This window comes from Podarcis pityusensis (assembly GCF_964106645.2).
Source record: "Podarcis pityusensis genome assembly, chromosome: 1".
Lineage (NCBI taxonomy): Eukaryota > Metazoa > Chordata > Lepidosauria > Squamata > Lacertidae > Podarcis > Podarcis pityusensis.
This window is the reverse complement of record NC_138028.1, coordinates 44417798-44431231: the sequence shown is the minus strand read 5'-3', so window position 1 is coordinate 44431231 and position 13434 is coordinate 44417798. Positions and strand designations below refer to the sequence as shown.

The 13434-nt window shown below is 44.3% G+C and overlaps 1 protein-coding gene across 2 annotated transcripts in view; it reads left to right on the top strand.

Moving 5' to 3' along the window:
• The window catches only part of SPTBN5 (spectrin beta, non-erythrocytic 5), a 113291-nt gene that overhangs the window by 63194 nt on the left and 36663 nt on the right, over nt 1–13434 (top strand). For both annotated transcript variants that reach the window (XM_080996177.1, XM_080996178.1), the window contains exons 36-39: nt 662–847; nt 2410–2565; nt 3213–3404; nt 4660–4752. In XM_080996177.1, coding sequence (XP_080852303.1) covers nt 662–847; nt 2410–2565; nt 3213–3404; nt 4660–4752 — 627 coding nt within the window. The remainder of the gene's footprint in view (nt 1–661; nt 848–2409; nt 2566–3212; nt 3405–4659; nt 4753–13434) is intronic.

Sequence of the window (13434 nt, the reverse complement as noted above, 5' to 3'; positions counted from 1 at the left end):
TAAACACTTATACGATCCTGACCTTAAAGGAAGGTGTATTTAGGTTATAGGCAAATGTCCAGTTTGGTTCTTAAGAATTTAAGAACTGGTTAAGATAATTGGAATAATTTTTGTGCTAAGTGAAATCAATCAGAATCATGGCTACAAGAGATGATTCACACCACCATTTGGGGGATCTGTTTTTTTCAGTGTCTTTGGAAGTTCTTCGTGAGACAAAACATCTGCTAAATTTTGAGGGAAGACAAAATAATTTCAACAGCTATAGCCCTAGGAATGGGAAGAGTAATAAGGGTGTTTTTCAGCTGGAGCTCAGCTCCGACACCTCTCGGGTAGGCGCCATTGCTATTCTAAGAGAACAAGGGAGAAGATAATGGCAACCTCCAGAACTTATTTTTCTTGAAAAATAGCACTGGTATAATACATGGTTTTTACTGGCACAGCAGCCAGGATGGCTAAAGAGAATCAGCAGTTTCAAATATCCAGCATTTCTTATTCCCTCCAATTTCATTAGGTTGAACTTGCAGTTCTAAGGATCTCTTTTGCACCTATATTTCCTTCCAGTAGAAAAAATTAATACTTTGTGAACAGAACAGGAACCCGTGATTGATTATGTATATCACATGAACACACAGCTTTGATTTTAGGCTTGTTTCCTTCTCAGGAATTGTCTCTTCAGGAACAATCAAGAAGGCTGCAGCAGGACAGTGAACTGGAAAAAAAACAGATCGATCTCAAGCTCAATGCCATGTTAGAGAGAAGAAGATGCATCAAAGATCTCTCTCAAAGTAGGCAAGAAAAACTGCAGATAGCCCTTCTGCTGGCTCTCTTCTACCAAAATCTGTCAGAGGTGAGAATGATGCTATTGCCAAGATTATGTTTTGTAATTCCCAAGTACCATAAAGCCCAATTCTTTTAATCATGTACCCATGGTAGTGCAAAGAATGTGGTACATAATAAAGAGTATTACATTATGAGAGCCACATTTATTTATTGGGGAGGGAGGTCATCCCACAATGCTCCTGTAACATTTTGGGAGTGATAACCATATAGGGAGGGCCAATCACACAGAATGAGCATCCAGCTGGGTTTGGGGGTGCCTATTCCATTAATTAGGGGGGCGGGTGGTGCTGTGGGTTAAACCACAGAGCCTAGGACTTGCCGATCAGAAGGTTGGTGGTTCGAATCCCCGCGACGGGGTGAGCTCCCGTTGCTTGGTCCCTGCTCCTGCCAACCTAGCAGTTCAAAAGCACGTCAAAGTGCAAGTAGATAAATAGGTACTGCTCCGGTGGGAAGGTAAACGGCGTTTCCGTGCACTGCTCTGGTTCACCAGAAGTGGCTTAGTCATGCTGGTCACATGACCCGGAAGCTGTACGCCAGCTCCCTCGGCCAATAAAGTGAGATGAGCGCCACAACCCCAGAGTTGGTCACGACTGGACCTAATAGTCAGGGGTCCCTTTACCTTTATTCCATTAATTGGATACACATCATTGGCCTTACCCAGATGGTTATGGCCCTTTGGATGAAAAGCAGGAGGCTGAACATAATTTCACAGCAATCACCCAATGGCTGCTGCATTTTCTGATAGAATGGCTTGCTATGTGGACCAGCTCTATCAGTAGTCTGAGAACTCCATAGATCAGGTATGGAAAAGCTGTGCACATCTCCTCCAGCCCCCATGGCCAATGGTCAGGGATGATGGGAATTGTAGTCCAACTAGGGACGTAATAAGGCATTGTTTTCTGTTCCACCCTGTATTGCCTTCATGCAGCACTATTTCTGTCCAGCTGCCGTTCATCTAACACAAGAAGCTGCGTTATTTGTCTCAGTGACTAGTGTAGCAAAATTATGTAACTTAGGTAGTTTATATTATTAATTAGGTAAGTTACACTGTCAATGTGTTGTTCCACCCCGTTCATTTCACTGTAAAGGAAACACAATGCAAATGTGAAAGCAAAAAGACAACAAATATGTCCTGTATTTGCTAGATTGATTTCTGTTCTGGACATGAGACAAATAAGCAAACGCGCAATTTCTCCCCCTGTTTCTATTTTCATCAGAGTTATCTGTCATCTCTAAGTCCAATAATATGTTGGGGTGTGTGTGTCACAGGTTCCCCATTCTTGCCATGGAGATATGAAGAAGTTAAAACTTGCCATTCTGAAAGAATCTGTACTTTTGTTAGCACAACCAAGGATCAACTCTCACTTTAGCCTATTTTGAATATGCCCTTGGATTATCAAAACACGACTAGGGTGATCTTAGTCTTTGTTAGTCCTTCAGATGTGTTCTGATTGATAGGGAAACCACTGTGTTAAATTCATGTGGCTTAAGATACAAGGATGTCAGTGTTACATGGAAGGCAATAGCAATATGTGTGAAATACTAACCACACTGATTCTTTGGTGACAGGCAGAGAGCTGGATTGATGAGCGCATGCAAAAGCTGGAGGATCCATCTTTCCAAAATCTTAGCAACCTGAATGACAAAATGAAGCTTCTGCAGAAACATCAAGTATTTGAGGCTGAGATTCTGGCTCACAAGGATCTAATTTCTACTGTTAACACGGTGAGTATTGAATGGAGGTGCTGTGATCTTTAGGTCCTTTAGGTTCTGCAACTGTCAGATCAAAAAATGGAATAGCCTTAAAATCTTTTACCGAAGAAGAAAAAGATTAAAGAGCCTTGAAATGAAAGTTATTGTTATCCCCCAATGTGTAGATCTCTTCAGGACTCTGGAGTTTGCTTGTCTCCATGTACTGAAAATGCTTTGTTACAGCCTGTATGAATAAACAGTAGTTACAGTAATTGCTGTTGAGAGAGGCCAGTTCTCTCCCTATCTGCAAAAAATAATATAAAAATAAGTACAAATTCCTGGTTCTACCTTGTCCTTGACAAGAAGCAGCAGCTATAAGGAAGCCTCTGGAAATTATTCATAAATAATAATGGCTCTCTCAACAGCAGTTTGTTTTCTTAAAAATGTGGTCACACATTTTTAACCTTATCCACTTTCACAGAGTCATAAATCTATATGGAACTGCAATAGTTGTGTCGTCCAATCTGTTTCCTGTTGCTGCAGGTAACCTGCTATTACAGGCCCACATCCCTGATAGTTTGGCCCTGTGTCTCCCTGGCGTTGAGCTTTTCTTAGAAAAATATGGAAATATTGTGTTTCATCTTTTTCTTCTTATTTAATTATTTCCTAATTACATGAAGCAAGGAGAAGCCTTATTGTGCCAGAATCACCCGAAATCAGGGGAAATCCGTCGTAAGACTCGTTTGCTTCAAGAACGGTGGGAGACACTGAAATGTGCTGTTGCTGCTCGTGGAAAGATGCTGGAAGACATTAGGGATTTCCTGGAATTTCTGCAGAAAGTGGACCATGTAGAGGCTTGGATCAGAGACAAGGTCAGTGACTTTTACTGGCTAGTTGCAAACTAGTCATTATGTGACTCTTCTGTAGACTATTATTACCATTTTCATACGTTTATAGCTGACAAGTTTTCTGTAGTTGCAAAGTCTACAGAAGAGTCACATAGTTTTACTTATTTTTGAACATTTCTCTGCAGTGTTCCCACAGCAAATGCATAAAGTATGTTTAGTATGCAGATCAAACATGCACATGCATTTTTAAACACATTCTGGCCTGTTTCACGCATAACCTAAACCATGTTTTATGTAACCTAGCTGTCCAACCCAGCAGACTAATGGTTTGTTTTCTGCCAACAAACCATGATTGAAGCCATTGTTTGTTGTTGGCTTGTTTTAACCATGGTTTGGTGTTGCATCTGATCCCAACAACCTTGCTTAATCATGGTTTCTTTGGCTACCTCACAGTAGATCATCATCAAGGCATGAGTGAAGAGAAAATGGAAAACAAGCCAGACTTTGGAAGAACCAGCCATCGCTTTTTTGCTCATCCATGAAACAACTCATGGTTTGTTAAACAGACCATGGGTTTAGTATTAGGAGTGGATATACAATGTTTTGTGACAGGGCTCTTCTCCCAGTAATTTGGCCTTTCCTGCAATATAAAATTGTGTTTGTGATATTTCAAAAGTGCAAAATGCACACATTTGAACATTCAGAATGATGGTCATCATGAAGATATGGGAAATCTCGTTAACAAATCAAAAAGTATCCGTTTTGAAGTGGTCTCCATTTTCCTTCTCTAAAGAGCTGTCATGTGAATTTTCTGATGGATATGGAGCTTTTTGCCAGCTACTTACAGGAGCATGCTGGAAATTCATTTGTGTTATGGAAAATGGTACCTCTTCCTATAAGTACAGCGCATGCATGGAAATCCTTAGGCACAAAGCTTTAATCACAGATAACTGTGACTTAGACTTCTATTGTTTTGGCTTCATAAACCCAATGCCTTTTGAGACAGTGGGGATTCAGTTGTCCTCCTTTGTATTAGCGCCTGCATCAAACATCAGGTTCTGTTAATACCTTTACCAGAGCAGAATGTAACACAGCAGACGTGATGTTACCTGATACTGTAAAAAGCATATTGCCACTCTCAGAATGGGAATGACTTATAGGGGACAGAGTGGGAAAATATCCAGGTGATAGGTGATGGATGTCATCTGTTGATACCCTGGGCCTGCATTGTGTGTGAGATATTAATGGAATGCCAATTTTACTGTTTTTCTTTTCCCAGGAAGTCATGATTAATATTGGTGATGTGGGGAATGACTATGAACACTGTCTGCAGCTGATGAAAAAGCTGAATGAGTTCCGAGGAGCATCAGGGGTAAGAGATACATTTCCAGATTCACCTTTCACAGCTGGAAAAAATCTAACTTTTCAGCGAGCTGTTCAGACCTATTTGGCTGCTGCAGGTGTGAGTTAATACAATGCTAGATTGGTCGGTGTAGCTCTTATGTCTACCTGTTTTAGGTTGAATCCACCTTATTTGCCATAAAGATCATTTGGCATAGGTCAGTTTCTCTTACAACATCAGTCAGCTATCCTGTAACGGGAAGCAACCTACAAAGTTATGAGCCTAGCATATGTTTGCTAAAATGTTAAACTGAATGTAAACTTTATGTGAAAAACCGACCACATATTTTCTACAAGAAAATGAAAATGTGATTCTAAGCATCCAGCCAGACACTCATGTTTAGTTGTATGGTGGAACACTGAGCATTTGACTGGAATTTTGGCATTAAGTTGCAGTCCCGTTACATTGAGCATTTGGGGCTAACAAGGAATTAAACCCTTTCCTGCTCTGCAGGAAACTGTATGACCACCAAGAGTTCAAAGTGAGATATATGCCCAAACCAGGCAAATGTGGACTTTCTAGCTTTGTTTGATACTTATGGGAAGTCCTACCATTTGTGCAGCAAAACTACTTGTTACACCAACATTACAACAGTATTTCTCACAGCAAAGGCATAAAGTATGTATGACATTACAACCATGTACCTGTATTTTTAAAAATAATCACATACATGAATCTGGGGGCCCTGGCCAGATCAGGCTTCCAAGATGCATGCAGTCTGAATGCTTACAGATGTCAGGATATCACCCACACTTCATGTTTGCCAAGAGAAACGCTGGTCATAACAAAGTTAGAGATGTCCTGTAACTTGAAGTTCAGCCTCTGATGAGCCAAGACCATGTTATGTGTTATACACATCAGATTTAGCAGTCAAGTTAACCATGGCAAAACTCTTTCTTATTTCTAAATATTGTATACCGTTCCTTTATACATTTAATTGCTTGAATATAATATAATTAATGTAATATAATGTGGGCCTGGCAAGATCAGCTTTCAAAACAATACAAGCCATTAGGAAAATATAGTAACAGTTTGAGCAAAGGCAGCATGACATGACAGCTGCTTGTGTCATCTTTCTCTGCCGTGACCTCTCAGTTTCTTCATCTCTGGTGCTGAGTCATCACAACCGAGTTGACTTATAGCTCCCCGGGGCTTTGCTAACTCTGGCACTGAACTGAGTTGAGCACTTGTGGCCAGTTGCTGTGTGGTGATAGTGGCCCGTTAGCTGCCACTTTCAGTTTTCTATGTGTGGCCATCTTTCAGTCATAAACAGAGTTCACAACCGCAGTGCATGGCATCAATTTTGACAGAAACAGAAAGTTTGGAAAGAGCCTCAGTTTTCTAGCAAGCGGGGTTTGGGAACAAATGGAACAATCTGAAGCTGGATTATGTTTTCTGGGTCTTCCCTTCTTTTCATCTTCACTTAGAGTTCTTCCTGTTATCCAAGCATTTTTGTACTATGGGCCACTTGCTTCCAATGGCAGAAGGAAAATCTGTATTGTGTCTATAACAACCCTTAGAAAGCTGGGATCTTTACAAACTTAAGTTTCCTTCTACAGTGCTTCCCTCTTCCCCAAAAATATTGGAGTGAAAATGCATCTGGCAGTTCTGGGCAGTATGCCAGAACTGTCCCATTTCAACTGCAGGAAATCAGCAGAGCTAGACCAGGCAAGGCTAAACATTTCTTGGTCCCTTATGCCTTCAAGAGAAACCTGTTGGCTATAGCAGAACAATAAAATCCATGACACTCCGTGATAAAATAATGCAGAGATGAGGATGGAGATCATTTTTGCTTTATGTCATAATTAGAACAAGGCTACCGAACTTTTATTTGTTTATTTATTCATTCATTCATTCATTCATTCATGACTCACCTTTTACATGCATCTCATAGTGACTTGCCAGAGTTAAAAAGAATGTTCAATACAGTACAAGGGAAAAACAACTAAATATAACTTTTAAAACTATACAAAATTAACACTTAAGGCAAAGACCTTTTCATCCAGCTGGAAAAGCTTATCAAAACAAAAATGGCTCCCAATAGCTTCTGGAAAGTACCGTAGTAGGTTCTGCATAGTAAGGTGGTTCTCAGCTTGGATTCTGTTGCTGAGGTCCACTTCACATATCAGAGTTTTTCTATATGTGTAGATGCAGAGTATTAATGGGCATATGAGACATCTTCCTGAAACACAATACAAGTGAAGTCTGCAAGGTCAAATGTGGCTGCCATCCCTCTACACCATATTTCCCATCTTTCCCCCCTCCTGCACTGTTGGCTGCTATCACCACCCATTCCAATCTCCAGCTACTACTTGTTAGCCCTTAGCCTACAATAGATATTATTATTTTGCTCATTTTAAAAAAATTAATTTTTCTTAATTTTCAACACAAGTATACAATCTTATCAAAATTTTCACAAATTTAACTCTATTTGGACTTCCTTCAGCTTCACTGACAATCATCCATATTTACCTCTCAATTACGCATTTCTTTTGTTTTTATTGCCATTAGTCTTCCCTCCCACTATCTATTTCTTTTTAACAATAGATCTCAACTTTCACAGTGCTTCTTGAAACCCCACTAGCGTTGTTTGCACATCACATGTACTTTTCAGATATTCAACAAATTTTCCCCAGTCCTCGATGAACTTTTGGTCTCGAAGATATCTAATTTTCCCAGTTAGTTTGTCCAGTTCTGCATAATCTGTCAGTTTCAATCTCCATTCTTCTATCGTCGGAATTTCCTCTTGTTTCCATTTCTGGGCCAGTAGAATTCTTGCTGCAATAACTGCGTATTGGAAGAGTTTACAGTCTTTTCTTCTTATTTCCCTTCCTGTAATCCCTAAAAGAAAGGCCTCTGGTTCCTTTACAAATGTATATTTTAACATCTTTTTCATTTCATTATAAATCATCTCCCAGAAACCCTTCACTTTCTTACAGTCCCACCACATATGATAAAACGTTCCTTCTTTTTCTTTACATTTCCAATGTAAAGAAATGTCTTTTTCTGCATAACCACTTTCTTTAATGTCTTTTTTAAACATTTCATTAACCTGAAAATAATGCAACCAATCATAGACATGTTCTCTGACTTGTTCGTATGGCTTTAGTTTCCATTTTCCTCCTTCTTTAATAATCAATTCACCATATATAATCCATTTATTTCTCATATTTATTTTCTTTACACTCATAACCTCTAATGGAGACAGCCAGTGTGGAACTCTTGGTTCTAATAGGTTTTTATACCTATCCCATATTTCTATTAGTGAACTCCGGAATATGTGGTTCCCAAAGGCTTTATGGATTTTCTTCTTTTCACACCATAAATACGCGTGCCATCCAAATCTGTTATCAAACCCTTCTAAATCTAATAACTCCTTATTTTCTAGTTTTATCCATTCTTTCAGCCAGCAAAGACCTGATGCTTCATAATATAGTTTCAAATCTGGCAGAGTGAAGGCCCCTCTTTCCTTTACATCCATTAGTAACTTAAATTTGATTCTCGGCTTCTTGCCCTGCCAGATATACCTTGAAAACACTCTTTGCCATTCTTTGAAAATTGCTACCCCCTTTATTATGGGGATAGTCTGAAACAAAAATAACATCTTTGGAAGAACGCTCATTTTTATCGTAGAAATTCTACCCCAAAAAGATAACTTCATTCTGCCCCACACCTCCAGATCTTTTCTTATTCCATTCCAGACCGGTATATAATTGTTCTGAAACAAATCAATATTTTTAGGAGTGTGATGGGACGATGAGCTGCTTGTGCGTAAAATCCAAGTCCCTCAGAGTTTGGTCAAGTTTGCAAACCTCTGTCTGTAACGGAGGCTCTGTCTGTAAACATGGCTCTGTCAGTCGCTTGCAGATTCCGACAGTGGTTGCTTTCGGAATCGCTTCCAACATAAAAGCTCCTTAACGGAAACACGTCTTCTGGACTCTCTGCGTGACAGTTTCCGGCGAGGAGTGGGTGTCCCTACAGGAGGTCCTGAAACCTCCCCACTGTTTTCGCTGGAAGTGTCTCGGAGCCATCCCTCCTGCTCACTTTCCCTCAGCTCAGCTCTTCTCCCCCTACTGGTTCCCTCTTCAGCTGCTGAGTCTCTCCCGACCTGTGTGAGCCCTTCCACCTCCCTTCCTTCCGATGGCAGTTCCCTGACATCCACCTCCCCTCCAGGGCCCCCTTCACCCCCTCCCGCCCCCTCCTCTATGGGCGGTGAGGAGGCAAAACCCCGGAAGGAACTTCCTTCATCTTCTGATGTCTCGAACACTTCTCTCCACCTGTTGCGGTTCCTGGTCTCGAAGTACTCCTCCTCCTCAGAGTCCATCTCCCCTTCCCCTTCCGAATCCGTGAATCCTTCCAACTCCTCCTCCTCATCGGTGGTCCCAAAGTATTCCCTCCGGAACCTCTCCACAGGCTGAGGTTTCCTTGGGAACCTTTGATGGAACGTTTCTATCAATACCTCGTCATTGATATCTTCTGCCATTACCCAAGTGTTTTCTGACTCCGGTTCTCCTTCCCACGCTACCAAATACTCCACCTGATCCCCCTTCCACCTGGCGTCGAGGATTTCTGCCACATGGCTGCTGCATTCCCTTTCTTCTATGATCGGTCCCCGAGTGGACATCCCTTCTCGTCCCCCCTCATACGGTGACAGTAACGACCTGTGAAATACTGGGTGCAGTTTCATGTGGTTGGGTAACCGGAGCCTGAAAGCCACTGGGTTGACGTGTTGAATGACCTCAAAGGGACCCAACCTCCTGGGTCTTAATTTCTTACAACCTCCTTTGAACGGCAACCCTTGGGTTGACAGCCACACCCTATCTCCCACCCTTATGGTTTCACCTTCCCTTCGGTTCTTGTCTGCCTGCCTCTTGTATTCTTCCTTCGCCCTTTCTAAGTTGAGTTGGAGCTGACGATGGATTGCTTCCATTTCTTCTACAAAATGCTCGGCTGCCGGAACGCTCCATCTCTCCCCTCCTCCCCCTGGGAATGCCCTGGGATGACACCCATAATTAGCCAAGAAGGGGCTCATCCCTGTGGACACATTCTCTGCATTGTTGTAGGCAAATTCCGCCAGCGCCAACTTCTCTACCCAGTCATTCTCTCTGTCATTGACATAACACCTCAGGTATTGCTGGAGGACACCGTTTGCTCTTTCCGCCTGCCCGTTGGTTTCAGGGTGCCGGGCAGTCAAAAAGTTGACCTCCACCTGCAGTAAGCTCATGAGCTTCCTCCAGAACCTGGAAGTAAATTGTTTTCCCCTGTCTGAGACCACCCTCAATGGCACTCCGTGCAACCTAAAAATGTGTTCTACAAATAACTTCGCTGTCTCTTCCGCTGTGACTGCATGCGAACAGGCTACAAAGTGGCACATCTTTGTTAGTAGGTCTACCACCACCATGATGGCTGTTTTCCCCTTGGACTTCGGCAGATCAGTCATAAAATCTATCGACACTGCCTCCCAAGGTCGTTCTGGGGTTGGTAAGGGTTCTAATAGCCCCGCCGGCGCCCGCCTCTCCCCTTTGGCTCGCTGGCATTGCTCACACCCTCTTACATACTCCCGTACATCTTCCCTCACCTTAGGCCACCAAAATTCCCTGGTGACCAACCACATGGTTTTGTGTTGTCCAAAATGCCCCGCCGTGGAGCTGTCGTGCAACTGCTTGAGTACCCTCCCCCTTAAGTCTCCTTCGGGGATATACAGTGCCCCTTTGTAATACAACGCTCCATTTCTTTCCTCAAAACCCCCTGGTTCCTCTCCCTCACCCCTAAGACCTCTGAGCTTATTCTGGGCATATTCATCATTCTCTGTTTCCTCTACCAGTTCTCTTTGCCCCACCAATGCCGCCCCACACACCCAGCGGTCCTCTGGGATGACATGTCTCTCTTCGGGTCCCCCCTCCCCTTCCAAATATTCAGGTTTGCGTGAGAGAGCGTCCGCCCTAACATTTTCTGGACCTGGCACATAACAAATTTCAAAGTGGAATTTGGAGAACTCCTGGGCCCATCGCACTTGCCGTTGGTTGAGCACTCGTGCCGTTCTCCAATACTCTAAGTTCTTGTGGTCCGTGCACACTTGCACCTTATGTTGTGCCCCAATTAATAAATGCCTCCATCTCCTGAACGCTTCATGAATGGCAAGTAGTTCTCGGTCATACACCGTGTAGTTCCTCTCAGATTTGTTCAGCTTTCGCGAAAAAAAGGCACACGGTCTCCACTCTGACTCCTCCTTCCCAGGCTGCAGAAGCACCGCCCCCACAGCCCGGTCTGATGCGTCCGTCTCCACTCGCATCGGTTTTTGTAAATCCACATGCAGGAGCTGTTCTTCCGAAGCGAACGCCCTTTTCAGTTCCTCAAAAGCTCGCTCCGCCTCCGCCGTCCAAACGAATTTCCTCTTACTGCTGAGACAGTCCGTAATGGGAGCCGTCAAGTGGGCAAAATTTCTGATGAACTTCCGATAGAAGTTTCCAAATCCAAGGAATCTTTGCACATCCTTCCTTGTTTTCGGTGTTTTCCATTCCAGTACCGCTTGGACCTTGCCAGGATCCATGGCCAATCCCTTGTCCGACAAGCGGTACCCCAGGAATTCCACCTCCTTGGCATGAAACTGACACTTCTCTAGCTTCACCCACAGCTGATTGGCTTGCAGTCTGCCCAACACTTCCCTGACGTCTTTTACATGCTGCTCCTCAGTCTCTGAATATACTAACACGTCATCTAAGAAGGCCACACAATTCTTGTAAAGCAAAGGCCCCAGGACGTGGTTCATAAACGATTGAAAGCACGCGGAGCCTGCTTGTAGGCCGAAGGGCATAACTAAATATTCAAATGCCCCCAAAGGGGTGAACATGGTGGTTTTCCATTCATCCCCCTTCCTTATTCGTATCAGGTTGTACGCCCCCCTCAGGTCCAGTTTAGTAAAAATCTTTCCCTTCCTGACCCTTGTCAAAATGTCATCAATTCTGGGCATCGGGAAAGTCACTGGTTCTGACACTGCATTTAAGGACCTGAAGTCCACTACAAGCCTGGGTTTGTCCGTGTTTTTTTTGTCCACAAAAAACACTGGGCTGCCCCCCACCGCCCTGGACTCTCTGATGAACCCTCTCTTCAGGTTCTTGTTAATGAACTCCCTTAGCTCCTGCATCTCTCTGTCTGACATGGCGTACAGCTTGCCTACAGGGAGCTGTGCCCCAGGGAGTAAATTGATTTGACAGTCAAAGGGCCTATGTGGGGGTAGTTTGTCTGCCTCCCGCTCGCTGAAGACGTTGCTCAGGTCGGCGTATTGTTGGGGAACCTTCCCCTTCTCCGTTACTTCCGTCCCTGCTAGAGTGGCTCTGGCCCCTCCTTGAGCCTCCCGCTCTTTGCAGTGTTCTAGACAATGTGCTGACCCAAAGGAGACCACTCTCTGATGCCAGCCCACTAGCGGATCATGTAACGCTAGCCAGCTCATCCCCAAAATAATGGGAGCTCCTCCCAAGGTAGCCACATTAAACGCTATTAGCTCAGTGTGTCTTGCTACCCTCATTATCATTGGGACGGTCTGCTGGCTGACTTCTCCTCCCAGCAGCTCCCTTCCATCGATCGTGGTCACCTGCAAAGGGTTACTTAAAGGGATAGTCTGTATCTGGTGCTCAGCAGCAAACTCCTTACTCATGAAATTGCAGGAGCTGCCTGAGTCCAATAGCGCCTTTATCTTTAGTGGGTGTCCGTTAGGCAGCTCTAGTAACACCTCTATCACTAGGGCGGGTTTAGGAGGTTCCAGCGTGGGCACTTTCACTGCTCTTTGGCCTGGCTGCTGTGCCCCGACGGTGGCAGCCAGGCGTTGGCTTTTACTTGCTCCGGTACCTTTTCCTCCCTCTCCCCAACAGCTCCCGCCATTCCTTGCCATTCCTTTCTTTGGGGGCAGACTCTGGCAAAATGACCTGGCTGTTGGCAGAGATAACATTTCTTGGCGCCCTTTCCCTCCTTCTTCCGCTCTTCACTGGGCTTTGAAACTGCGCGCGCGCGCGCTGTTCCAATTTCCATCGGCTCTCCCGGCGGGAACGGTGGCTCTGGAATCTCTGGAATGCGAAGCTCCCTCCAACGTTCCCCCTTCCCTTCCCGCCTCTCCAAGGCTCTCGCCTCTTGGCGCGCTCCTATGGTCAGCGCTGATTTGGTCAGCTGGTCCATAGACTCCGCCCTGGGCGCCCGGGAAAGTTCATCCTTTACCGCCGAAGCAAGCCCTTCTTCAAAGAGCATTTGAATGGGTTCCGCCGATAGATCCCACCCCAATTTATGGATCAACATGGTAAACTCAGTCCAGTACTCACGCACAGATCGGCTCCCCTGTTTGCACGCCATTAACTGTCTGCGTACCACTCCCTGCTCAATATCGCTGGAAAACATCAAATCCATTGCACGAAAAAACTTCCTCGTATCCTTCAGGATGTCATTGTTTGTTGCCATCAGGGGCCTCACCCAGTCTTTCGCCCCCTTTTCGAGATGCCCAATCACAAAAGCCACCCGCGATTCCTCGTCGGGAAAGTCATCAAACTGCAGATTAAGGGCATATTGCATCTCTGTCCTAAAGGCATGATAGTCCTTGGCCTCCCCCCCAAACTTCTGCACCAATCCTGGCAACTTTCTGGCGAGCGGGGTGGTTTTCCCCTTCTC